At 46.5% G+C, this 24990-nt stretch overlaps 2 protein-coding genes across 9 annotated transcripts in view; one reads left to right on the forward strand and one right to left on the reverse strand.

The window, feature by feature from the left end:
- The window catches only part of MRPS33 (mitochondrial ribosomal protein S33), a 70928-nt gene extending 49941 nt beyond the window's left edge, over positions 1 to 20987 (reverse strand). Inside the window, exon 1 of one of the 4 annotated variants that reach the window (XM_033957889.1) lies at positions 19868 to 20004. The gene's annotated coding sequence lies outside the window, so the exon portion shown is untranslated. Of the gene's footprint in view, positions 1 to 19709; positions 19842 to 19867; positions 20005 to 20845 lie in introns of those variants that run through there. The other 3 variants (XM_033957888.1, XM_033957886.1, XM_033957887.1) reach the window with 3 other exon arrangements.
- Positions 19869 to 24990, forward strand: part of NUP205 (nucleoporin 205) — a 1504202-nt gene continuing 1499080 nt past the window's right edge. For 4 of the 5 annotated variants that reach the window (XR_004540594.1, XM_033957880.1, XM_033957883.1 and 1 more), the window contains exon 1: positions 19869 to 19999. Coding sequence is in view for 3 of the 5 variants with exons in the window: in XM_033957880.1 (XP_033813771.1) it covers positions 19972 to 19999 (28 nt within the window). In the remaining 2 variants the exon portion in view is untranslated. Of the gene's footprint in view, positions 20000 to 21204; positions 21228 to 24990 lie in introns of those variants that run through there. The other variant, XM_033957884.1, reaches the window with a different exon arrangement.

The following is a 24990-nucleotide window of genomic DNA, read 5'->3' on the forward strand; positions in this document are numbered from 1 at the left end:
TTGCAGTTGGGCAAATGTAGGAAACTGACCAACCCCACGATGAGGAAATCCTGAAGGGATCTACATCCACTCTGCTCCCACTGCCGAAACCAAGAGTGGCCCATTCCCGGGGGAAAGTCGACATTCCCATACAGCTGCAACAAAAGGGAAGCTACTGAAGTTTTTCCTTGCCGGCGCCTCCACCACCGCCACACTCATTGCATGGGTAGAAGAAACGCAAACTTAGGCCTTCTTCCTGGGATAGTGGACAACGAAGCATGAAGGAGGGATAGAACCGAATGCGGGGCGCACCATGTCTCCACCCATCCCCGAGGAAAAACAACCGAGAACAACCCAACCAACCTTCATGGATAAACCAGAACAAAGCTACTACATTATAGAAACGAAGATCAGGAAGATTCAAACCGCCCCGAGCTTTATCCAAGGCCAAAGTAGCATAACTAATGTGGGCTTTCTTATGACGCCAAATGAAGGAGGATATTAGGGAACGGAACAATCACACATCCTTATCAGTAACCCAAAGGAGTATGGTTTGCAGAGGATACAGGATCTTGGGGAGAAGTACCATCTTAGACAAAGCCACACGACCCCATAGTCCCAGTGGAAGGTCTCTCCATGTATCACACAAACGCTGAATCTCATCCAAATGACGATGCACATTGTATTGGTACAAAAGCTTGAGATCAGGGCTTAAATACGCACCAAGGTATCGCATCGGCTCCCATACCGGTGGTATCTCTAAGCCCACATGCCAAGTCTCTGACCTAGTGGATCGCAACGGGAGAAGTTCAGATTTATCACAATTGACTCGTAGGCCAGAAATGTCCCCAATGGAGCGCACAGTGGCCAGGGCGCACTCCAGATCTTGTCGGGGATGGTCAAGATAAAGGAGGATTTTGTCGGCAAATAAATTAATGCGGCTCTCCCTCTCCTTGAGTTGGATACCCCGAATGTCCGTGTCCCTGCGAATCTTAGCGGCTAAAAGGTTCAATAGCTAGCACAAAAAGTAGCGGCGACAACAGGCATCCCTATTGGGTCCCCCTTCCCAAGGCAAACGGGTCAGTGAACCAACCATTCACTAAAAGTCTTGCTTCCGGTTGTAAATACAAGCTAGAAATCCTTTGCTGTATGGGGCCCTCTATGCCAAATTGATGCAAAACTCAGAAGAGATACTGCCAGGAGATGCTGTCAAACGCTTTCTCCATATCCAGGCCAACAATAGCCGATGCGCCCTCCAGCCCTCGCCTGGAATGGAGGGCCATCAGAGCACCAGCTAGATTCATCGTTGTGTAGCAGCCCAGCACGAACCCGGCTTGGTCCTCATGGACCAAGAGCGGCAGGAATGCATTCAGTCTGCTCGCCAAGCTCGCGGAAAATAGCTTGGCATCTTGGTTAAGAAGAGATATGGGGCAATAGGACCCCACTTGGGCCGGGTCTTTACCTGGTTTCGGCAGTAGCACAACATGGGCTAGGTTAGGGGGTCTCTTAACCGCGCTTCCTGGACAGCACATTAAATGCCCCTGCTAAGACTGGGGAGACCTGATCTGACAAAAATCTTGTGGTATTCAGATCCAAACCCGTCGGGTCCAGGTGCTTTAGTTAACTTGAGCTTCTTGATACCTAGCTGCACATCTCCTGAGCTAATAGGAGCATTCAACTGCTCCAGCTGGGCAACCGTTAGTTGAGGAAGCTACAGCCCCTGAAAGAAAGCATCTCTATCGGAATCCAAGAAAGGTCAGCGAGCGTATAAAGATTCATAAAAGTGAACAAATTGTTGAATCTGACGCTCCTGGGTGAAACGATTACCCTGCTTGTCCTGAATAGACAAGATAACCTGGCGTGTGCGTGGAGGTCTGACCAGATTGGCCAAGTCTACCCGTTTTCCCCCCCAGGCGTACAGTTTGTACCGTTGAAAATAAATATCTCGAAAAGCCCTCTCCGTCAAGATGGCATCAATCTATTTGCGTACGGTCGTCAGGTGCATTTTATCATCCATGGATAGAGAAGTACTGTGTCGGGCCCTCAATTGTCGGAGTTCCCCTGAGAGAGCCAGTAAGTCTATGTCTAATTTTTTCCACTGGAAAGAAAGATAAGCGATAATGAACCCCCACAGAACTGCCTTGGAGGCCTCCCAGAACGTCACCGGGTGAATATCTTCAGTATTATCGTCAAATATATTTTATTGAGCACCAAGAAAAATAACAATCAGAAGCAAGAACAAAGAACAACAAGATAGCTCTGATTTGCACACAAAATCCAGCAAACCCACCCCACCAACCCAACCCATCCCATCCCCCCACCCTCCCCCACTCTCACTGATGCCAAATAAAGCGAGGCAAAGAAAAGGATAATACCAAGACCCTAGCAGTTCAGAAGGCGGCTACGAGCCACCGGAGTTAGTGTCGACCAAAAGGGCTCCCAAACTCGTTGGAAGGCCCGTCCAGGCAAGGAAGAAATGTCTTGAACTCCTCTCCGTTCCCAAGAAAGCAACGTAATCATGTGACTACGCCAAAGGGAATAGTCAGGAGCCCCCGGTTCCATCCATTTAAGCAAAATGCATTTGATAGCAATCACTGCTGACCAACGAAGGAACGCGGAGGCCCCAGGCCGACGAGGATAAATGTGCAAAGAGGCTCCAAATAACACCAAGGCTGATCTCCGAACTGTAATGTTCCAGATGTCATCTACAAAAAGAAAAACAGCGTCCCAAAAAGTCTGTATGGATGGACATGACCAAAACATATGGCCGAGACCAGCGTCCGGAGTGCCATAGCGCCGGCAGTCCGCAGTCGGGCAGAGCCCCGCCAGGAAAGCTCTCCGAGGAGAAATATACAGGCGGAGAGTCAATTTGAAGTGTTGTTCCCAAAAGATAGCATATTTACTATACAAAGGCAGCTTTTTAATAGCAGTCAAAATGACTTCATCAGAAAATTCCATATTCAAATCTCCCACCCAAGCATCCCGCAATTTAAGACAAGCAAGCATAGGGGACTCGTTCTTCAGATGTCTATGGTGAAATTTCAGGGGGACAGGCTGTTGGGAACCAAAGGTAAAGGCCTCCATCAACAATTCTCGACAGGAGGCCGAAAGATGAGTACTCGACAAAGAGGAAATGTAGTGGTGAATCTGAAGGTAGGCATAGACATCTGTACGAGGTAGAGAAAATTCCTCGCAAAGCAGGTCAAAGGGTTTGATCAGACCCTCGTCATCAACCAAATGAAACAAAAAACGAATCCCCTTTGCTTCCCAACGCACAAAGCTAGCATTGTCTACCCCAGGAAGAAAACGGGCATTATAACGTAAAGGTAAAAAGGGAGAGACAGTGGGACTGAGGGAATGAAACCTACAAACCCAGTGCCAGGCCTGACGAAGGGGGCAATGTAACAACGCACTGGGTGTAGATTCCCCTTTGGAGAGCAAAGGAGAGTGAAGAAACGCACTAAAGTGGGTAGAGATAAAGCAAGAAAGTTCCAAGGAGGTGTTAGTAAAAGTTGAGGTGCCACTAAAAAGGTCATTAATGTGACGCATGCCACAAGCAATCGTCAAGAAACGTAGATTCAACAACCCCAAGCCACCTTTGAACCAAGGGGAGGCTGCCCTCCTATAGGGTAGGCGAGCCCATTTGCCCATCCAGAGGAACCGCTGCACCATGTGCTCTAGACGCTCTTCATCATGAGGAGAGAGATAGAGGGGAAGAACCTGAAAAATATAGAGCCACTGTGGTACAACAAGCATATTATAAAAACTCACCCGGCCCAACAAAGAAAGGGGAAGACTCCGCCACAACTGTAGCCGCGGCCCGGAGGCAGAAAACAAAGAGCTAACATTGAGAGAGTAGAGGCGGGTGAGATCCATAGGAATGTAGCGCAGCTCAGAGTCCGCCCACTGTAAAGGGAAGAAACCCCGCCAAGAAGTACGAACCGCAGAAACAAGGCAAAGCCAAAGATTTGTCAAGATTCAGAGAGAGGCCAGAGTGAAAACCAAATTCAGAAATAAGGTCCAACGCAAGGGGCAGAGACGTTTCAGGACTGGTCAGGATTAAAAACATATCGTCTGCAAAGGCCAGCGTCTTCAGAGACTCACTCGCAACCCACAGGCCCCGCACCTCATCGAAATGTCGTAGAGTACAAAGCAAAGATTCTAAAAATAGCAGAAAAAGTAAAGGAGAAAGGGGGCAGCCCTGTCGAGTACCGCGGAAGATAGGAAAGGAATCCGTGCGAGTACCATTAACCAAAAGAGACGCCCTCGGATTAGAATATAAAGAACGGATTGCACTAAGGTAAACCCCCCCAACCCTACATGTTCCAGGGTAGGAAACAAGAAGACCAGTGGACACTATCGAATGCCTTAGAGGCGTCCAGGCTGACAAACAGCGAGTCAATGTTCAATTCCTGGCAATGAGCCAGCGCAAAAAGGACCTTGCGCACATTACGAACGGAGTGCCAACCCCGAACAAATCCAACCTGGTCCTCATGGATAACAGAAGGGAGAAGTGGTTCAAGACGGTTGGCCAAAACGCGAGAAAACAATTTTAAATCAACATTAAGTAAAGAGATCGGACGGTAAGACCCCGGGTCATCTGCCACCTTACCCGGCTTCAATAACAAAGTAACCAAGGCCTCGTTAGCATAGTGAGGAAAGGAGCCTCCACTGATAGCCGCATTGTAATAGTCAAGTAAGGGCCCGCAAACGCGGTGAGAGAGAACACGATAAAATTCACCGGAAAACCCGTCCGGACCAGGGGCCCGACCTCATCGAAGAGATTTGATGGCAACCTGTAATTCCAATGCTTGAAGAGGTTCATTAAAGGTGAGTCGTCACATCCGCAGCCAAACGCGGCATGCCTGAGGAAAGCAAATAGTCAGAAATGAGGTCCCCCGAGATCTCATCTGGTGCAGCATATAACCGAGAAAAGAAATCACAAAGCGTCTCCGCCACCTGCGAAGTTTGTGTAACCCGACCCCCCCCAGGAGTCTTAAGCGTCAGGATCGGCTGACTGCCCAGCCGAGCATCAACTTGACGGGCCAATAGCCGCCCCGGTCGGTTACCAAATCTGTGGAATCTATGTTTATGGAAGGCCGCCAATTTCATGGACCTGGAGTGGAGTAACGAATTAAGCGTAGCCTGAGCAGACAGATAGTGGTCTCAATTAACAGGAGAGGGAGCAGCCTGGAAAGCGCGCTTGGCTGCGCCGAGATCACGTTGCAGGGTTATGATACTACGATTAATACGTTTGTGTCTGGCACAGAGGAAGGAAATAATGTGACCTCGAATCACGGTCTTGGCGGCTTCCCAGAACAAAATGGGATCTACCTGATGTTGTGCATTATGTTGTAAATAATCCTCCCATTGAGTCTCCCAAAAAGTTTGAAACTCCACATCCTGTGCCAAATAAAAGGGGAATCGCCAAGAAGGAGAACGAACATATGTCGGATCCAATTGCATATCAATCCAAATTGGAGCGTGATCCGAAATGGCTAAAGGGCCAATCTCTGCGGATGAAATGGAGGAAAACAGACCCTGTGACACAAAAATATAATCGATGCGAGACCAGGTATTGTGAGCTCTAGAGAGATGAGTATAGTCCCGGGTCTCGGGATGTAAGAGGCGCCAAGGATCTACCACCGATAGAGTATCGCAGAAATCAACAAGAAGGCGACCACGAGTCCCAAAAGTAGAGGGGGGGGCCCAACTTATCTAATTCCGGAGCACTAACCAAATTGAAATCACCCACCAAAAGCAAAGGATCACCAGAATACCGGGAATGGAGAGCAACCAGGTCACGTAAAAAGGCAGATTCCGACGAATTAGGGCCATAAACCACCAGTAACAGATAGCTCCGGTCGCCCATCGAAAGTCGTAAAAGTAAATGATGACCCTCCGGTGATTTGTCAAGTACCTGCACACCAAGGGGAGAAGATTTCCAAAGCAACACCGCCACACCCCGATGACGTCCAGGCGAAGACGCAAAATAAACCTCCCCCACCCAAGAGTGCCGTAACTTAAGATGTTCCTCATCAGTGAGCCGAGTTTCTTGTAAACAGGCAATATCAGCATGATGTCGCTGAAGCGCAGCCAAAATTTTGACCGCTTGATGGGGGATGTAATGCCCCCTACATTCCAAGAAACGAGTCTAAAAGGGGAACTCACAGCGGCCAGAGGAAAGAAAAAAAGACGACTCAAGGACAAGCGATGCCTCCAATGTAAGACCCCAGGAGCCCAGTCTCCCCCAGGACCGCCAGCGCCAAAGCGTGCCAAGACAAAACACCAAAGGAAGGAAAGAAGCTCAAAGGGAGGCACCCCATACATGTAGGAAACAAGAAGGAAAGAAACAGAAAAGGAAAAAGGATGCCCCAAACTCCCCAAAGGGAGCAGACAATACCTCAAATACCACAAACCCCAAATACGAAACCTAAGCATCAGTGAGAGCAAACCACCCCCCCACCCCCACCCCACATCCTTCCCAAACCTCCAAAAAACCCCAACCACAAGCAAAAACTCCGTCCCACTAGTGGAACAGAGAGAGAGTCACGCTAAGACATATACAGGGCCCCAGGTCCATGGTGAGACCTCATCTTGAATATTGTGTTCAATTCTGGAGACCACATTATCAAAAAGATGTGCGGAGAATCGAGTCGGTTCAGCGAATTACCACCAGGATGGTCTCGGGACTCAAGAACCTCCCATATGAGGAAAGACTGAATAAACTGCAACTATACTCGCTCGAGGAACGTAGAGAGAGGGGGGACATGATTGAGACTTTTAAATATATCACGGGCCGCATCGAGGTGGAAGATGATATCTTCTTTCTTAAAGGACCTTCAACCACAAGAGGTCATCCGCTGAAAATCAAAGGTGGGCAATTTCATGGCGACACCAGGAAGTATTTCTTCACCGAAAGGGTAGTCGATCATTGGAATGAACTTCCATTGCAGGTGATTAACACCAGCAGCGTGCTCGATTTCAAAAAGAAATGGGATATGTATGTGGGATCTCTAGCCGGGTGAAGTCTGGGGGTGGGTCATTAGCGTGAGCAGACTTGATGGGCTACAGCCCTTTTCTGCCGTCATATTCTATGTTTCAGGTCCCTCCACCAAACCCAGTCCATACACAACACACCACCCCAAAGTCAATCACAACAAACCATCTGCACACCACACGCTACAACCCAACAACCACAAGCCTCTGGATACTAGTAGAAAAAAGCAAACTCAGGGTCCTCAAAAAAGGAACCAGCACACTCCCCTCCCCTGCACAGTCTAACACTCACACCAAAAGAACCCACCCCAAATGAACACCCTTACAGAAACTCAACAAGTGCCCTATACAATGGGAAACATGCCCCAGCACTCCAATAATCCTCCATAAAAGGAACACAAGAAACATGGTTAAATGCAGTATAAAGGAGTGCCAACACAACAATATAGAGAAGGGCAGAGTCACTGAACCGAGGAAGCTGCAGTACTATGCATGGCAACTCAAGAGCAGGCAAAAAGACAGCACTCCACAGGGAACCAATTCCCGTCAGGGCTGAAAGAAGTGTAAAGATCAGCTAGGTCTCAAAAGTACATGCCCAACAATAAGAGGAAAAGTGCCTCCACCACAGAGCAAGCACAGCAGTGTCAGGGCCGTTGAGGGCCCAGACTCGCCCGGCAGCGCGTCCAAATAGTTCTGTGCAGCCTCCGCAGTGGCAAAGACCTGCCATCCCGTAGGAGTCCAAACTTTCAGCTGCGCCGGGTAGAGAAATTGAAATCTGTGTTTCCGATCGAACAGAGCAGTGCATACTCGGGAGAAGCGCCGCCTGCGCTCCTGCAGCGCTGGAGAATAATCTTGAAACAGGCGAACCGGAACTCCATCGTACAAAAGCGTGTTCCTCTTTTGCCTGTACTGCTTCATCAGCTTAGCCTTCACGGCCGAGTTGTGAATTTTAAAGATGGTGACCCGAGCGTGATCACTGTCGTCAGAACGGTGTGCCCGATCGAGCTGTAGAGGGCCCACACCAGCAGGGAGAGGCAACTCCGTCCGGAGCCAGGTCTCCAAAGTTGAGAGGGGGTGGGAATCCAAAACCGCTTCTGGGAGACCAATCAGGCGCAAGTTGTCCCAGTTCGAGCGGTTCTCGAGATCCTCCAGCTTTATCAGCTTGCCTCTGGAGTTGCGCGCAGTGTTGGCATCCTCCACCTGCGATACCCGTTGCTCCAGTTCGCCCGTGCGCCTCGTGGTCTTCCACAAAAGAGACTCCAGCGAAGTAAGTTGGCCAGACAGTTGTTCGAATCGGGAATCCAAGGCCCGCACGACCGAGGCAGATAGTGCGGCTATATGGGCCTCCGACAAGGGGAGCGCAGAACTCGATTCACCCGCCGCCATCTTGGATTCCGGCCGCGCCGATCTGGTCTCCCTGTCTCTGGTGGAGCGACACGATTTGCCACTCATGACCGCCTGGGTACGGGATGAAACTTGTCCATGCACTGCCTCGATAGTTTAGGAGAGTGTAGGACCAGTAGAAATGCTGGGTCAGGTTCAGAGGGACCCAGGGCCCCGGAGCACGAGCAAGGCACGTCTTACTCGGCTCAGCACATCACGTGACTCCCATTACTGCTTACTATAAGAAGCCATATGGACCGCTGGAGGAAGCGGGAGTGCCTGCCAAGCTTTGACAGACCTGCGATTGCCCGGTATCTCCCAGGTAGATAAGAGAACAAATAAGTATCCCTATAATGCCGGAAGTTTAAACCTTAGCCCGTTGCAGAAGGCCCTGGGAGAGAATGGGTTGAGAGCGGAATTCTATAAGATTTTGGGGGAGGAAATGGATGTTCAATGTAATAGTGAATGCTGAGGCAATGCCCGAGGTGTTAAATGTAGCCAGAGTCCTGGTATTTCCAAAACCTTAGCGAGATCTGGAGATCACGGGCTCGTATAGACCAATATCGCTGTTGAATATGGTTGTTAAATTACTAGCCAAGATCCTGGCGCTTCGGCTGGCACAGGTTTTACTAACACTGGTCCATGATTTGCAAGGGAGGCTTGTAATGGGGAGTATAATCACTAAAAACTATTGTTGCTGGAGCAGAGGGCCCAGCAGGATACCCCATCAATTTTTATTTGTTTCGATGCTGGAAAAGCATTTGATAAAGTCAAATGAAATTTCCTGTATGCAACCCTGACTGCCTATGGATTTGACAATTTCTTTATCTCAGAGATTAAGACATTCTATGCATCACCACAAACTAAGATTGTGATTAATGGGGTTGAATTGGAATGTTTCCAAATTTACTGTGGGACAAGACAGGGATGCCCCCTATTATCGCTTTTGTTTGTATTGATATTAGACCCCCTTATTAGCGATATTCATAGGATGCCAACCATTCAGGGAGTGTGGGTGGGTTTGACCCAATTTCAACTGGCAGCCTTCGCAGATGACTTATTAGTTCACTTGATGAACTCAAAGACATCTCTAGCGGCTCTATTAGAAGTGATTCAGGAATAGGGAAATATGCGGGATTTAAACTTAACCTGGAAAAGTTGGAGGCTCTGCCCTCTTCCCAGGAGGTACAAGACCTCTGGGAGAAAAGATTCCCATTAAAATGGGCCGAGGGCACCTTTGTTTATCTAGGCATAATATTGACCATGGACCAACAGGCGTCAAACCGTATAAATGTACATAGGATGATGCAGAAAGCAGCTGCAATCTTGGAAGAAATTTCATTGATGGGTCATATTAGCCCGATTAAAATGATAATACTTCCAAAATGGTTATATTTACTGCAGACCTTTTCCCTCAGATAGGGATTTACAGAGGTGGATGAGGTGAGTTGCAGATTTTTGTTGGGCCTCGAGGAAGCCAAAGTTGGCATATTAGGTTATGGTGGGGGGGATGGTCCCAAGGACGGTTTAGGGTTGCCCAATATGCTAATTTATAATTACATGTGCCTACTTTGACATCTGCGGGATTGGGTCACTCAACAATAGCATTATACGTCTCTATTAATGGAATGGGAGTATTTTGGCCCCCATAGCCCCTTAGCCTTGTCATCTGCCCAGGAGAAGGATTCCTAAGATCTATTAGTATATAGAGCCTCCTTTTGCAATCCCTGCAAGGGGCTTGGCATTGGATACTCCCTTTATTGGGGGGAGACTTGGGAGTTACGAATCTACTACCCTTGCAAGGAAATCCTCTTTTTGCTCCGGGGATGGAGAATACGGTCTATAGGGATTGGGAGGGTGCGAGAGTCATGACTCTGGAGCATCTTTTGGATACAGAGGGGTGTATGAAAGAGTATGATCTCCTCAGGGACCAAGTGGGGGGACACATGGGGATCCAGATTTGCTTTTCATCAGGTCAACCACTATGTGGTCGCCCTCGACAGAGCACAACTCTGTAAGCACATGGGGGTTAAACTTAGGGATTTTTTGGATATGGAAGGGATGGCACGTTTGTCAGTTTCTGGGTTATATAAAAGGATTCAAAATCAGTTGTCCGTTAAAGACCTCCATAAATGGAGACTTGCATGAGAGGAGGACCTGTAGGTCTCTCTGAGACATTGGGATATGATAGCCGTGGTGAGGACTCTGCCGCAGCTGACAGAGTGCCCAGCTGCAGGAGACTTATTACCGGGTGATATTGTAGTGGAAGTAGCCAGACTTCATACTGTATAAAATGTGGGCAGGAGGAGAATACCTTTGTCATGCGTTCTGGGACTGTCCGGTCATCTAGCAGTTTTGGCAACATGTGATGAGTTACATGGCTGCCACGTTAGGCAGGTTAATACCGGGAACGGCAGCTCAGTTAGTTTTAGATGTACCAGTTGAGTGTGGCCAGATGTCTTGGGGTCCTATGATGCTATACTGTAAAATGAGCTTTTGGCCTGCAAATGCATTCTACAATACTGGACTGGGAAGGAAGCCCCAGCCTATTGGCATTGGTGCAATCAGTTGCTTCAGTTGACAGTCTGGGAGGCCAGTGATGGCAGAGGGTCCTGGAGAGGGATACACCTCTTTTTGAAAATTTGGGATTGTGAAAAATTGCAGGTGGACCTTAGGAAATTGGGCGTTGAAATGGCAGATTAAATTTAGTGTGGACAAATGCAAAGTGATGCACATTGGGAAGAATAACCTGAATCACAGTTACCAGATGCTACGGTCCACCTTCGGGGATGACGCCCAAGAAAAGGATCTGGGTATCATCACAGACAATACGATGAAACCTTCTGCTCAATGTGTGGCGGCGGCCAGAAAAGCAAACAAGATGCTAGGAATTATTAAAAAAGGGATGGTTAACAAGACTAACCCCCTGTTTTACAAAGCTGTGCGGCAACGGCCCCGAAGTCCTTTAAATCTCTATGGGCTTCGGGGCAGTTACCGCAGCACAGCCACTAGCGTGGCCTCATAAAACAGGCCCTAAGAATGTTATAATGCCCCTGTATCGCTCCATGATGCTACCTCGTCTGGAGTATTGCATTCAATTCTGGTCTCCTTATCTGAAGAAAGATATAGTAGCGCTAGAAAAGATTCAAAGAAGAGTGACCAAGATGATAAAGGGGATGGAACTCCTCTTGTATGAGGAAAGACTAAAACAGTTAGGGATCTTCAGCTTGGAAAAGAGACGGCTGAGGGGAGATATGATTGAAGTCTACAAAATCCTGAGTGGAGTAGAACAGGTATAAGTGGATCGATTTTTCACTCCGTCAAAAATTACAAAGACCAGGGCACACTCGATGAAGTTACAGGGAAATACTTTTAAATAGGAGGAATTTTTTTTCACTCAGAGAATAGCTAAGCTCTGGAACGCATTACCAGGGGGTTATGGTAAGAGCGGATAGCGTAGCTGGTTTTAAGAAAGGTTTGGACAAGTTCCTGGAGGAAAAATCCGTAGTCTGTTATTGAGAAAGACATAATAATAATATAACAGTTTATATACCGCAGGACCGTGAAGTTCTATGCGGTTTACAATAATTAGAATATGTTACAGTTCGAATGGATTTAGCAATGTTCTGACATGGGGGAAGCCACTGCTTGCCCTGGATCAGTAGCATGGAATATTGCTACTCCTTGGGTTTTGGTCAGGTACTAGTGACCTGGATTGGCCACTGTGAGAACAGGCTACTGGGCTTGATGGACCATTGGTCTGACCCAGTAAGGCTGTTCTTATGTGCAAACCCTTCACATGAGGGAGGCAAATACCTTGCAGTAAATTGTGAATTATGAAGTAACTGGACACTGATGGCATCTTTCTCGTTTGGATAGGTTTAAGGTTAGGAAAGGTTGGGGGGCATGCAGGGGGGGCTATGGTAATCAAATAGGGTTGAGTGAGGGAGAATGGGCTAAGTGGGGGGACATAGGATAGAACATTTGCAAGAAAGTAACACTATCCTGTGTATATTGAGAAGTAGTTCTCCATGTTTAAGAGCTAGGGTTGGGGTTTGAAGGGACGGGTTAAGGGGAAGGGCTACTGTGAAGTTGTTGATCACATCAGATGCTTGTCTGTATGAAGCATTGTAAGTCACTATTTTGGATTACTATGGAATGTTATTTTAAGGGAAGGGGGAGGATGGGTGTTTTACTCATGTTACAATGGAAAATGTGATGACCTGAATTCAGCTGTTTTCTGAAAATCCCTGTTGCTCTTTTGTGGGCAATGTTAGGTATTTCTGTTTTGTGGAATTGTCATCATCAAAAATGGTTTTAACTATAAAAAAGAAAAAGTGGATATTGCATTCCTCCAGGACAGGGGTCCCCAACTCCCGGTCCGCAGCCCACTAGCAGGCCATGGTTGTCTGACAGCCGGGCCGCAAGAGATCCCCTTGCACAACATTTTTCCATCTTCCCATCCCGCACAGCAGAACCCAGCTGACCCTCCCCCATGACATACAGTGGTGCCTCACACAACGAACTTAATTCGTTCCAGGAGCAAGTTTGTTATGCGAAAAGTTCGTTATGTGAAACGCGTTAAGAGCAGTGACTAACGACTGCCTGCAGTGCCTGTGGGGAAGGATGCAATACATCGGCAGCGATCGTGGAAGCTCGGGCGACTTCGTTGTGTGAAACGAAGTTCGTTGTATGAATCAAGACATGAAGTTTGTTGTGTGCAGCGTTCGCTGTGCGAGGCGTTCGTTATGCGAGGCACCACTGTACCTCTGTTCTGAACAGCAGTGGCAGCAGAAGCACTAAACAGGCTGCTTCGTGGCTTTCCCTCTGCCGCCGCGTCACTGATGACAACCAGTGTCGCGGTGGCGCAGGGAAGGCTGCAAAACAAACTGTTCAGTGCTGTCGCCGCCACTGCTGTTTGGAATGGAGGTATGTCGACCTCGTGGTAGGAGGGTCGACGAAGTTTTGCTGCACGGGGGGATGGGAGTGAGACATGGAAAAATTTTGCGCAGGGAGATGGGTTGGCGGGATCATTGGGGTTCTATTGCACATGGGAGATGGAAGAGAGAGATGTTAAGATGCTGCATAGGGGGATGGGTTGGCGGGGTCATTGAGATTCTGCTGTACATGGGGGATGGGAGGGAGAGATGGAAAGATGCGGCATCCCTCAAAAATAAGCCCTAGTGCATTTTTAGACCCAAAATTAATATGACAGTGTCTTATTTTCAGGGAAACATGGTACAATTTGCACTACAGGCATATAGACACTATTGGGCACCCCACCTTTACCTACTCTGCAGATCAGTATCCAGCCGTGTTGGAGGAGCCTGAGGAGGAAAATCTGAGGCAGCCATGGAGCAGCAGCACGTGGAGCAGAGGCAGAAGATACCTGGAAGTAGGGAGAGGGGGTAACTGGTTGGCGATGACAGCAGGAGAGGCAGCAGTTAGCAGCTGCAGCTACCATCTTGAAGGCTATAGCCAGTGTGTGTGCAGCTGTGAGAGGGAGTGCATAAAGGCATAGGAGCAGAATTTTGGCAGTGACAATTTTAAACACATTTTTGCAACTTGGCAAAAATGAGTAAAAAACAAACATCACTAATAAACTTCTTTGAAAAGGGGGAAAGACCCAATGATGATGAGACAGCAGAAGACTAAGTCTACCAACAAAAAGAGCTGCATTTAAAAGAAAATACCAAGAGTCCTATTTAAATTGCAGGTTCATTGCAACAGGTGATTCGCATTCTTCATGCCCGCTTTCTATAATGTGGTGAGCGACTATCCAACGAAACCATGAAACCCTCAAAACTGCTTCGTCACAAGGAGACCAAGCACCCTGCATTAAAAGACAAGACTTTGGAGTTTAAAAAAAAAAAAACCAGATCAATTTGAAGAGCAGAAGCAATTTTTTAAGGCCACAACTTCAGACACATTTCTCTAACCCCAGTTCAACCTTAATGTACTTCCAAAACACTTCCAGATAAACTTGACTAACCTTAATATGCCAATATAATTTCGAAAGTTCTCTGTAATGTCGCTGTCTGTATACAATCTCTTCCCCTGTAAACCACTTTGAACTGTTTGTGGTATTGCGGTATCCTATATAATAAAACCCTAGCCACGCATGCGCACTCTTACCTGCGTGCTTCCGTGATCTCTGATCTGTGATCAGTAGGTCTGTGGCCGCAGGAGTGCGCATGCGCGAGTCCCCAGCCTTACAACACCTAACTACACTCGCTGCCAGCGCTGGACTCCCTGCTCTCTACAAGATCGCGGTGTCGGCTCCTCTCACGAGTCACACCAGGGTCGGAGAAGGCTTCCAACGCTGGCAGGGATTGAGAGGAGCCGCGGCGACACCTTTAAACTTAAAAAAAAAGTAAGTTCTTCACTGTCTGGCCCTCCCATCCCTTCCCGACGTCTGACCGGCTCACGTAGTCCATTGCCGCCCCCCCTTCCCTTCCCGCGGTCTCGATTCCAAACCTGCCGACACCAGCAGCGTATGCAGCACTCTACACACGCTGCTTCGGGGCCTTCTACTGCCCTGATTTGCTTTGCCACATCTCTGATGATGTCATCAGGGACGTGCCAGAGTAAATCAGGGCAGTAGAAGGCCCCGAAGCAGCGTGTGTAGAGTGCAAACGCTGCTGGAGTTGGCAGGTTTGACAGGACCGCCTGAAGGGAAGGGGGGGGGGGGGGGCGGCAAGGGACTAAGGGAGCCTGCCAGACTGCGGGAAGGGAAAAGGGGGGGTAGGGGAAATGCTGTTGCTGCACAGGGAAGTGGTGTGTGGGGAGGGAATGCTGCTGCTGTGGCTACTTCACAGGGTAGTGGGGGGGATCGAAATGCTGCTGCTGCACAGGGAAGTAGGGTGGGGGAAATGCTGCTGCACAGGGAAATGGAGGAGGAGGGAATGCTGCTGTGGCTGCTGCATAGGGAAGTGGGGGGAGAGAAATGCTGCTGCATAGGAGGCAGGGAGAGAGACAGATAGATAGAAAGAAAGACAGACAGACAGCGGGCGGAAGGGAGACAGAAAGAAAAGAAGAAAGACACAGGGGCAGGGAGAGACACAGAAAGACAGACAGACAAAGGGGGCCAGGGAGAGAGACAGACAGAAAAAAAAAGACAGCGGGAGGGAGAGAGAGACAGAAATAAAGACAGACAAACATATTCTAGCACCTGTTAATGTAATGGACTAAAATACTAGTATAAAAATAAAGTTATTGTTATTATTAAATGTGGCTGCACTGAAAGCATCATTCTTAGTAGCTGACCGCATTGCCAAAGCTCTTCATTTACAATCGGTGAAGAGTTTATCCTGCCTACTGCTAAGGACATTTGCCGGGAACTTTTAGGAGAGGCTGCAGCTCAAACAGTGGCTTGTGTTCCTCTTTCAGCTGGCACTGTAACCAGACAAATTGATGAAAAAGCAGAGGATATTGAGGAACAACTGTTAAGAGAGGATTAATGAGTCACAATCCAGGTTGATGAGTCTACTGATGTTGATAAGGCAACAAAAGCTTGTTTTTGTGCGATATATTTTTCAGGAGGATGTGCATGAGGATATGTTATGTGCACTTTTGTTGCCAACTAACACCACAGCTGCAGAGCTATTCAAGTCTTTGAATGATTCATGCCAGGAAAACAGAATTGGTCACTTTGTGTTGGTATACAGCAGGGGTAGGGAACTCTGGTCCTCGAGAGCCGTATTCCAGTCGGGTTTTCAGGATTTCCCCAATAAATATGCACTGAAAGCAGTGCATGCAAATAGATCTCATGCATGCTACAAAGAACGCCTCGTAAAACTAGGATTGTTCACCCTCGAGAAGAGAAGGCTGCGAGGGGATATGATAGAGACTTTCAAAATACTAAAAGGTTTTGACATAATAGAACAAGAAGCATCATTATTGACGTTGTCAAATGTGACTCGGACGAGAGGCCATAGACTAAAATTGAGGGGTGACAAGCCCAGGACTAATGTCAGAAAGTTCTGTTTTACACAGCGAGTGGTGGACGCTTGGAATGCTCTCCCGGAGGAGGTGGTGACGGAAACCTCCATTATGGGATTCAAGTGCAAATTGGACGCACACCTGCTTGCAAATCACATTGAGGGATACGGGAAAACAGGGTCTTCATCAGGGAACACCTAGGACGTAAACAGGGAACACCTGGATTGGCCTCCGCGTGTGCGGGTCACCGAACTGGATGGACCAATGGTCTGATTCGGTGGAGGCATTTCTTATGTTCTTATACTCATTGGAGAAATCCTGAAAACCCGATTGGAATACGGCTCTTGAGGACCGGAGTTCCCTACCCCTGGTATACAGTATGCACAGATGGAGTGGCTGCCATGACTGGATGGCTTCTGGTTTCACTACTCGTGTCAAGGAGGTTGCTTCCAAATGCGAGTCTACGCATTGTTTCATTCATAGAGAAATGCTAGCTAGCTGAAAAATGTCACTTGAACTTAACAACATTTTGCAGTATGTGATTAAAATACATGCTCTGAACTCACATCTGTTCACGCAGCTCTGTGAGGAGATGGATGCAGAGTACACATCTTCTCTTATACAAAGAGAAGTAAGATGGCTTTCTAAATGTAGATCACTGACCAGAGTTTTTGAGTTACAAGAGCTGCTCCAGAGATTTTTTTTTCAGAAAAACACTCGCCACTGGCAGCACATTTTAGTGATGCAGAATGGGTCACAAAACTTGCCTACTTGTATGACATATTCAGCTTGCTCAACGAACTTAATCTGTCACTTCAGGGAAGAATGACCACTGTGTTCAAGATGGCAGATAAAGTGGCTGCATTCAAAGTCAGACTTGATTTATGGAGCTGATGAGTGAACATTGGGATTTTTGACATATTTCAAACATTAGCATAGGTTGTTAAAGATAACAAGCCAGGGCCTTCTTTCTTCCAGTTAATGTATGATCATCTATCTCAGCTTTCAATAGAATTTAAGCATTTGCCAACCACAAAAGACCTCCAAAATGGGAAGGAATGGATCTGTGACCCATTTGTGAATAAGCCAGTCCCCCCTTTTCTTTCTGTCTTTTTTTCTCTCTCCCTGCCCCCCAAGGCACCCTGCTTCATTGACACAGCAACACCAAGGCGCGTGCAGGGACTGTAGTCCACAAGCCTTCCCCCCCCAGAAGTTAATTCTGACATCGGAGAGGAAGTTCTGGGCCAGCCAATCACTGCCTGGCTGGCCCAGAACTTTCCTTTCTGACGTCAGAATTCACGTCAGGGGAGGCGGAGGGGGGAAGGCTTGTGGACTGCAGTCGCTGCACGCACCTTGGTGTTTCTACCTCGGGAAAGCAGGGAGAAATCCTGGGCTTTGAAAATGGGACAGGAGCATGAGAGTGGAGCGAAGAGCCAGGCCACATTCAGCTCAGGGGCCCTATGTTGTGCAGGGTTGCTTTAAAGAATAGTCCTTGTACCTTGTTCAACATGTTTTCAGCTCCAGACTTTTTGGTATCTTTTCCACATTTCCAATACATCTGAGGGAATAGCCTAGACATATCTCTTATCAACAAATAGGTGTAAAGTAATATTAGTGGACTAAACTATAAAGAAGATAACATATAAATTGCCATACTGGGACAGACCAAAGGTCCATCAAGCCCAGAAACCTGTTTCCCAACAATGGCCAACCCAGATCCCAAGTACCTAGCTAGGTCCCAAGGAATAAAACAGATTTTATGCTGCTTATTCTAGAAGCAAGCAGGGGATTTTCCCAAGCCATTTCAATAATGGCCCATGGACTTCTTTTTTAGGAAGCTTTCCAAACCTTTTTAAGCTGATTTCACCACATTCTCTGGCAACGAATTCCAAACTGGGCAGACTTGCATGGTCTGTGTCTGTATAAGGCCATTTGGGGGAGGATGGGCTAGGGAGGGCTTCAATAGATGGGAGGGTGTAAATGGGCTGGAGTGCATTTTGATAGAGATTTCGGCAGTTGGAACCCAAGCACAGTACCGGGTAGAGCTTTGGATTCTTGCCCAGAAATAGCTAAGAAGAAAAAATTTAAAAAATGTAAATTGAAACAGAAAGGGCAGCCTGGATGGACCATTCGGGTCTTTATCTTTTGTCATCTACTATGTTACCTTACGTTGTGTGAAGAAATATTTTCTCTGGTCTATTTTAAATCTACTACTTGGTAGCTTCATCGCATGCCCCCTAGTCCAAATATTTTTGAAAAGACTAAACAAGCAATTCATATCTACTCTTTCCACTCCACCCAATATTTTATAGACCTCTATCATATCACTCCTGTGCTATCTTCTCCAAGCCAAAGAGCTCTAGCCAATTTAGTCCTTCAAAGGAAAGTTGTCCATTCCTTTTATCATTTTCGTCGTTCTTCTCTGTACCTTTTCTAATTCCACTACATTTTTATTTTCAAATCTTTATTAATTTTCCAAACTACAACTGTGCAAAACAAAAATACAGATACATATGATAGTACAAGAAAAGCACATTTTTTGAGATTCAGCAATCAGAATTGCACACAGGATATTATAACATTTTGATTTTTGTTTTTCATTCCTTTCCTGATAATTCTTAACATTCTATTTACTTTCTTAGCCACCCCCCCCCCCCCAAAAAAAAACAAACAAACAACAAAACCCTGGGTCAAGTAGCTATACTTTAGGGTTCTTACCACATGCATCACTTTGCACTTGCTCACATTAAATGTCATCTGCCAAGCTGCCTGATTAAGGGAAACTTTTTTTCCACTCAGGTTATTAAATTGATTTTTTGATTTGACTTGATTTTCCAGCCCAATAGGACATTTTTTTTTTTTTTTTTTCCAAACATCCTGGCAGGTTTATTTTGTAGACTTTTCACCGCCCTACCCCACTTTGGCCACTGGTACTGTGGTATAAACAAGAAAATCAAAAAAGATTTTTCCTCTCTCTGTTAGGTGCTAATTAGCTCGCTGTCTAAAACCAGTTCTGGCAGGAAACACATTTCAAATCTGACATATTGTAATCACAAAATAGAAAATAACATTTTTTTCTACCGTCCACTGCCATATCCAACATTTGTTTCTTTCCCACTATCTACCATCTGTCTTGCTCTCCCCCTGCCTTACGCCCTGGGTTAAACCTCTCTATTCCCCTACATGCAGCATCTTTCCTTTCTTCTCCTTCATTATGTGCAGCATTTCTATCTCTCCCTATATCCCATTTCTTCCTCTCTCTTCTCCATGTATGTGTCCTTCCCCTCCACCATATGCAGGATTTTTCTTTCTCACCCCTTTCAACCTCTTTGTTTCATCTCTCCCTTCCTCTCTATGTGCAACAACTTTCCTCCCCACCGATTCTCCCACCATGAGACCAGACATACCTCCGAGGCCTCCTAAAGAAGCAGCGGTACTTGTTATCGAGTCTAGCGAGTCCCGATACATCACAATTTATTTTTTCTTGGTTCCCAAAATATTTAATTTTGAAAATATTAAAAAAGGTATTATATTCTTATAATTAGTTAGATAAACGAAAGCTTACTTGCTAATGTAGAAACTCACATCCTACCATACATCGTTTAGGTCGAGGAATAAATACGTCACCAATAAATACGTCCACTATTTCCGGTTGCGTTTGAGACCAAGATGGCTGTTCCGTTGGCGGTAAATTCAGGTAAATTAAAATAAATGTTTGATATTAAAGTATCTGGGTATGGTAGTATATTTGGGTAGGGATGAAAAATGTGAATATGTGACGTTCTGAGATATAGATCCTATGTAGATTGTAAAAAAAGAGGTATTAAGATCAAGTGCAGAACGCACTATGTAGGCTAAGGCATGTTGAAGACTGCTGTCGCGCCTGGGGTAAAGATTTTTGATATTAACTATTGAGTGGAAACCAAACCCAAAAACTGCATAGTATGACATTTGATTTATCTTAATTTCTGTATTGAACGCGTATTTTATTTTTAAATCAATTTCTTATGCGCGTAGTGTGCGAAAGTAGGATTTTGCAGTAACACACGTTTGGGTTTAGTTAATCCGCCGTGATGGTTGGCCTTCTTGGGCTTTTTGATTCCGTGGTCAGACTTGCAAGTATTATTGATGCAAATGTTTATGTGCGTTAGAGTGAGGTTTCTGTAGTAATTGCCACTTATTTATGTAAAAAGTGTATATAAAAAGAAGAAAATGCTTGAGTATTCAGAGAAATATTTTTGTAACTATTCAAATTATGGACCTATTAGGTCTTTCTTTTCAACTAAGCGGTTTTTTTAGCTTTATAAACTAGTGCAGCAGTATGTTTCTGGTATAGGTACTATTTCTGATTATTTTTTCAGTTGAATCAAACGTTATTTTTAAGGAAATTCTGGGCAAAAAAAAAAGTGTGAAAACAATGCAGTTAAAAAAAAAAAAATGCTCTCTCTAACCCTTTGTTGTGTAAAATTTTTCCGTTGTAAAGATGAGATTTCTTTCTGATCTCCCATCCCCAGGTTTAGATTTGTTCAATTATCTAGCTTACCCCCTCTCCTCTCTCAAAACTGCAGTGCAGTTTTTAGCGCCAGCCGCAGCGGTAATAACTCCGATACTCATATAAATTCTGTGTGCGACGGAACCCCGCTGCAAGTGACGCCCACGCGGGAAATTTCCCAGCCGCTGACGGTCAGGGTAAAAAGGATTCCCTTACTGCTGGCTTGCCTGCTTCCGGGAGACTGTTCCACATATCTACTACCCTTTATGTAAAAAAGTATTTCCTTAGATTACTTCTGAGCCTAACACCTCTTAAGGTCATCCTTTGCCCTCTCATTCCAGAGCTTCCCAAACGCTACAGGCCTCTGGAGCTCCAATTTTGGCGGTTTCAGCTCTGTTTTTGGCAGGAAGCACCTCCATTTTATCAGCCTCAGGTGACCTTTCCCCTGTTTTGGAGAGACAGGGTGGTCAAGGGGCCACTTCCTTTCCGGCCTCTGGGTCCTCCTGGGGCAGTTTCTTTCAGCTCATGCGGTTCCTCCGCTACCCGTCCTGCCCAATGACTCCTTGCTGGCGCCCCCTCTGGTTCTGGGGGCGACCGCCTGCGTGAGTTTTATCCAAAGTGGGCAGAGATCACATCCGATCAGTGGGTCCTGGAGGTGATTTGGAATGGTTATGCTCTGGAGTTTGCCTACTCCTTGCCAGATTATTTTCCAGCTTCTTCTCAGGTGGTGTGGAAGAAGCTGGTCTTTCGCCAGACCCTTCAAAGATTGCTAGATCTCAAAGCAGTGGTTCTAGTGCCCCCTCAGGAGTGTTGCAGGTAGGTGCTCGATTTATTTTGTGGTGTCCAAGAAAGATGGGACCTTTCGGCTTGAGAAATTCATCGAGGAAGCCCACCAGCAACATGTAGAGGTCCCAGAGCTGGAGAACTATACCCGAACACCCAGAAAGAGGGCCTAGGTGAGTTGGATGAAGATACTATTACAATTGAAGAGACGGAAGCGGAGGTTGAGGACAACCGCTCACCTAGCGGAAATGCAAGACTACACGAGGATGTGTCACAGAGGAAAGAAGACAGGACCTACACAATGGATGTGGACTTACGACCCCCAAGAAAACCTTGAATAGAGAAGATAGGGATCATCGTTGGGGATTCCATTATTCGCAATGTTGACAGCCACACTGCAGGAGGAAGAGAAGATAGACTGGTTACCTGCCTGCCCGGAGCAAGAGTGAAGGATGTGGCCAGCAGGATTATCAGGATCATAGACAGCGCAGGAGGGGATGACACTGCTGTACTAATCCACGTGGGAACAAACGACGTGAGCGGACGGAAGTATGATAGGGAGGAAATGAAGAACCAGCTCCGCTCACTCGGAAGAAAACTGAAGGTCAGGGAGGTGAAAGTGGCTTTCTCTGAAATCCTCCCGGTACTGAGAGCAGTTGTGAAGAGGCAAGATGAACTGCGAGCAATCAACGCCTGGATGAGCCGATGGTGCGAGGAAGAAGGCTTTGACTTTGTGCACAACTGGATGGCGTTCTGGGGAAGGAACAGGTACTATAGAAAGGACAGACTACACCTCACCAAAGAATGGGCGAGAATATTGGCTGGAAACATGAAGAAGGCCATTGAGAAGGCTTTAAACTGAAGATTGGGGGAGAGCGGACAGTCGACAACCAGTCGATGGCCCGGACAGCAGACACAAAGGACTTCCATTCGGGTAAAGGAGAAGAACTCGAAGCAAATTAGGGATATAGTAAAGGAACACAAATTGATGCCGTGGAAGACACATTAAGGACTGAAGTCCAAGAAGGCAACACAAAGGGAGCTTAAGTGTATGTACACGAATGCCAGAAGCCTGAAAAATAAAATGGGGGAGTTAGAGACACTAGCAAGACGTGAAGAAGTAGATATCATTGGCATAACAGAAACATGGTGGAATGAGGAAAATGAATGGAACACAGTACTGCAGGGATACAAGCTTTACAGAAGAGACAGAATAGGGCAGAAAGGAGGGGTATTGCCTTGTATGTCCAGGAGGGAATAGAATCTACCAGAGAAGGGAAGACGGCGGGGATAAAGAAGCTGGAGTCCCTCTGGGTAAAGATCCCTAGAGTGAGCGGAGCGGACACAAAAATAGGTCTCTACTACCGTCCCCCAGGCCAGACGGCTGAAACAGACTCTGAGATGATAGATGAAATAAGGCATGAATGTAGGACGGGCAATGTAACGATCATTGGGGACTTCAACTTCCCAGGGATAGACTGGAACCTACCAACCTCAAACTGTGGCAAAGAAACAAAGTTCCTGGAAATGATGGGAGACTGCTTCTTAGAACAAATGGTAGGAGAACCGACAAGAGGTAACGCCACCTTGGACTTGGTCCTAAACGGCATAACCGGGCAAACAAAAGAAGTAGAAGTCACGGCCCCACTGGGGACGAGCAATCACAGCATGATCAACTTTAAGCTCGACATCGGGAAGGGAAAGCAAACCAGGACCCAAACCACAACCTTTAACTTCAAGAAAGGAAGGTACGATAACATGAGAGCCATGGTGAGAAAACGGATCAAGAAAAAGATAGACAAAATCGAAACGGTGGAGCAAGCTTGGTCCCTACTAAAAAATACCATCACCGAAGCACAGAATCTATACATTCCGCAGATAGCCAAAGGAATGAAAAATAAAGACAAAAGGGAACCAGCTTGGCTAACCAAAGAGATGAAGGATGCAGTGAGCGAAAAGAAGGACTCATTTAAAAAATGGAAATGCGAGAAAACAACCGAGGCTTGGGACAGCCTCAAAGCCAACCAGAAGAAGTACCACAGGGCAGTGAGAGAAGCCAAAAGGGTCTATGATGAAAAGTTGGCGCAAGAGGCCAAAAACTTCAAACCCTTTTTTAGATACATTAAGGGGATGAAACCGGCCAAGGAGACAGTGGGCCCGCTTGACGACAATGGAAGAAAAGGATATATCAAAGACAACAAACAGATTGCGGACAGATTAAATTCCTTCTTTGCATCTGTCTTTACCAAAGAAGACGACACATCAATACCGGAGACATTGAAAGTATTCAAGGGAGAAATAGAGGAGAACCTCACCACAGTGGAGGTGGATCTGGACCAGATATACTATCAGATTGACAAACTAAAAAGTGACAAATCCCCTGGCCCAGATGGAATTCACCCGAGAGTATTAAAGGAGCTAAAGGTAGAAATTGGAGAACTACTGCAATCCCTTGCTAATATGTCAATTAGGACCGGACGGATACCAGAGGACTGGAAGATAGCGAACGTCATCCCAATCTTCAAAAAAGGATCAAGAGGAGAACCGGGAAACTATAGACTTGTGAGTCTCACATCGGTCCCTGGGAAAATGGTCGAGACTTTGATTAAAGATAGCATAGTCCAGCATCTGGATACCCATGACTTGTTGAGAGGTAGCCAGCACGGATTCAGGAAAGGGAAGTCATGCTTGACCAACCGACTTCAATTTTTTGAAACGATGAACAAACATGTCGATAGCGGAAAACCAGTGGACATAATATATACTTGGACTTCCAGAAAGTGTTCGACAAAGTACCACACAAGAGACTTCTCAGAAAACTACAAAGTCATGGAATAGAAGGGGATATACTAAGATGGATAGGAAATTGGCTGGAATACAGAAAACAAAGAGTAGGCATAAATGGGGGAGTACTTGGACTGGAAGCAAGTAACTAGCGGCGTGCCTCAGGGCTCGGTTCTTGGGCTTATCTTATTCAATATCTTCGTAAATGACCTGGATGAAGAAACGACCAGCCTCATCACCAAGTTTGCAGATGACACAAAGCTTTGCCGGGCAATCAGATCACAAAAAGACAACGAGGAACTCCAGAGAGATTTGAACCAACTTGAGAGATGGGCAAAAAATTGGCAGATGAGTTTTAATGTAGAAAAATGCAAAGTGATGCACCTGGGCAGGAAAAACAAGGAGCAGGAGTATAAACTGCTAGGTATAACATTGCGGAAGAGCGAACAGGAAAAGGACCCGGGGGTACTGATAGACAGGAATCTGAAGCCGTCGGCTCAGTGTGCGGCGGCGGCGAAGAAGGCTAACAGGATGTTGGGCATGATAAAGAAGGGAATCATGAGTAGATCGAAAGAGGTCATAATGCCGCTTTATAGAGCAATAGTCAGACCACACTTGGAATACTGTGT

Source organism: Geotrypetes seraphini, chromosome 9 (genome assembly GCF_902459505.1).
Source record: "Geotrypetes seraphini chromosome 9, aGeoSer1.1, whole genome shotgun sequence".
Lineage (NCBI taxonomy): Eukaryota > Metazoa > Chordata > Amphibia > Gymnophiona > Dermophiidae > Geotrypetes > Geotrypetes seraphini.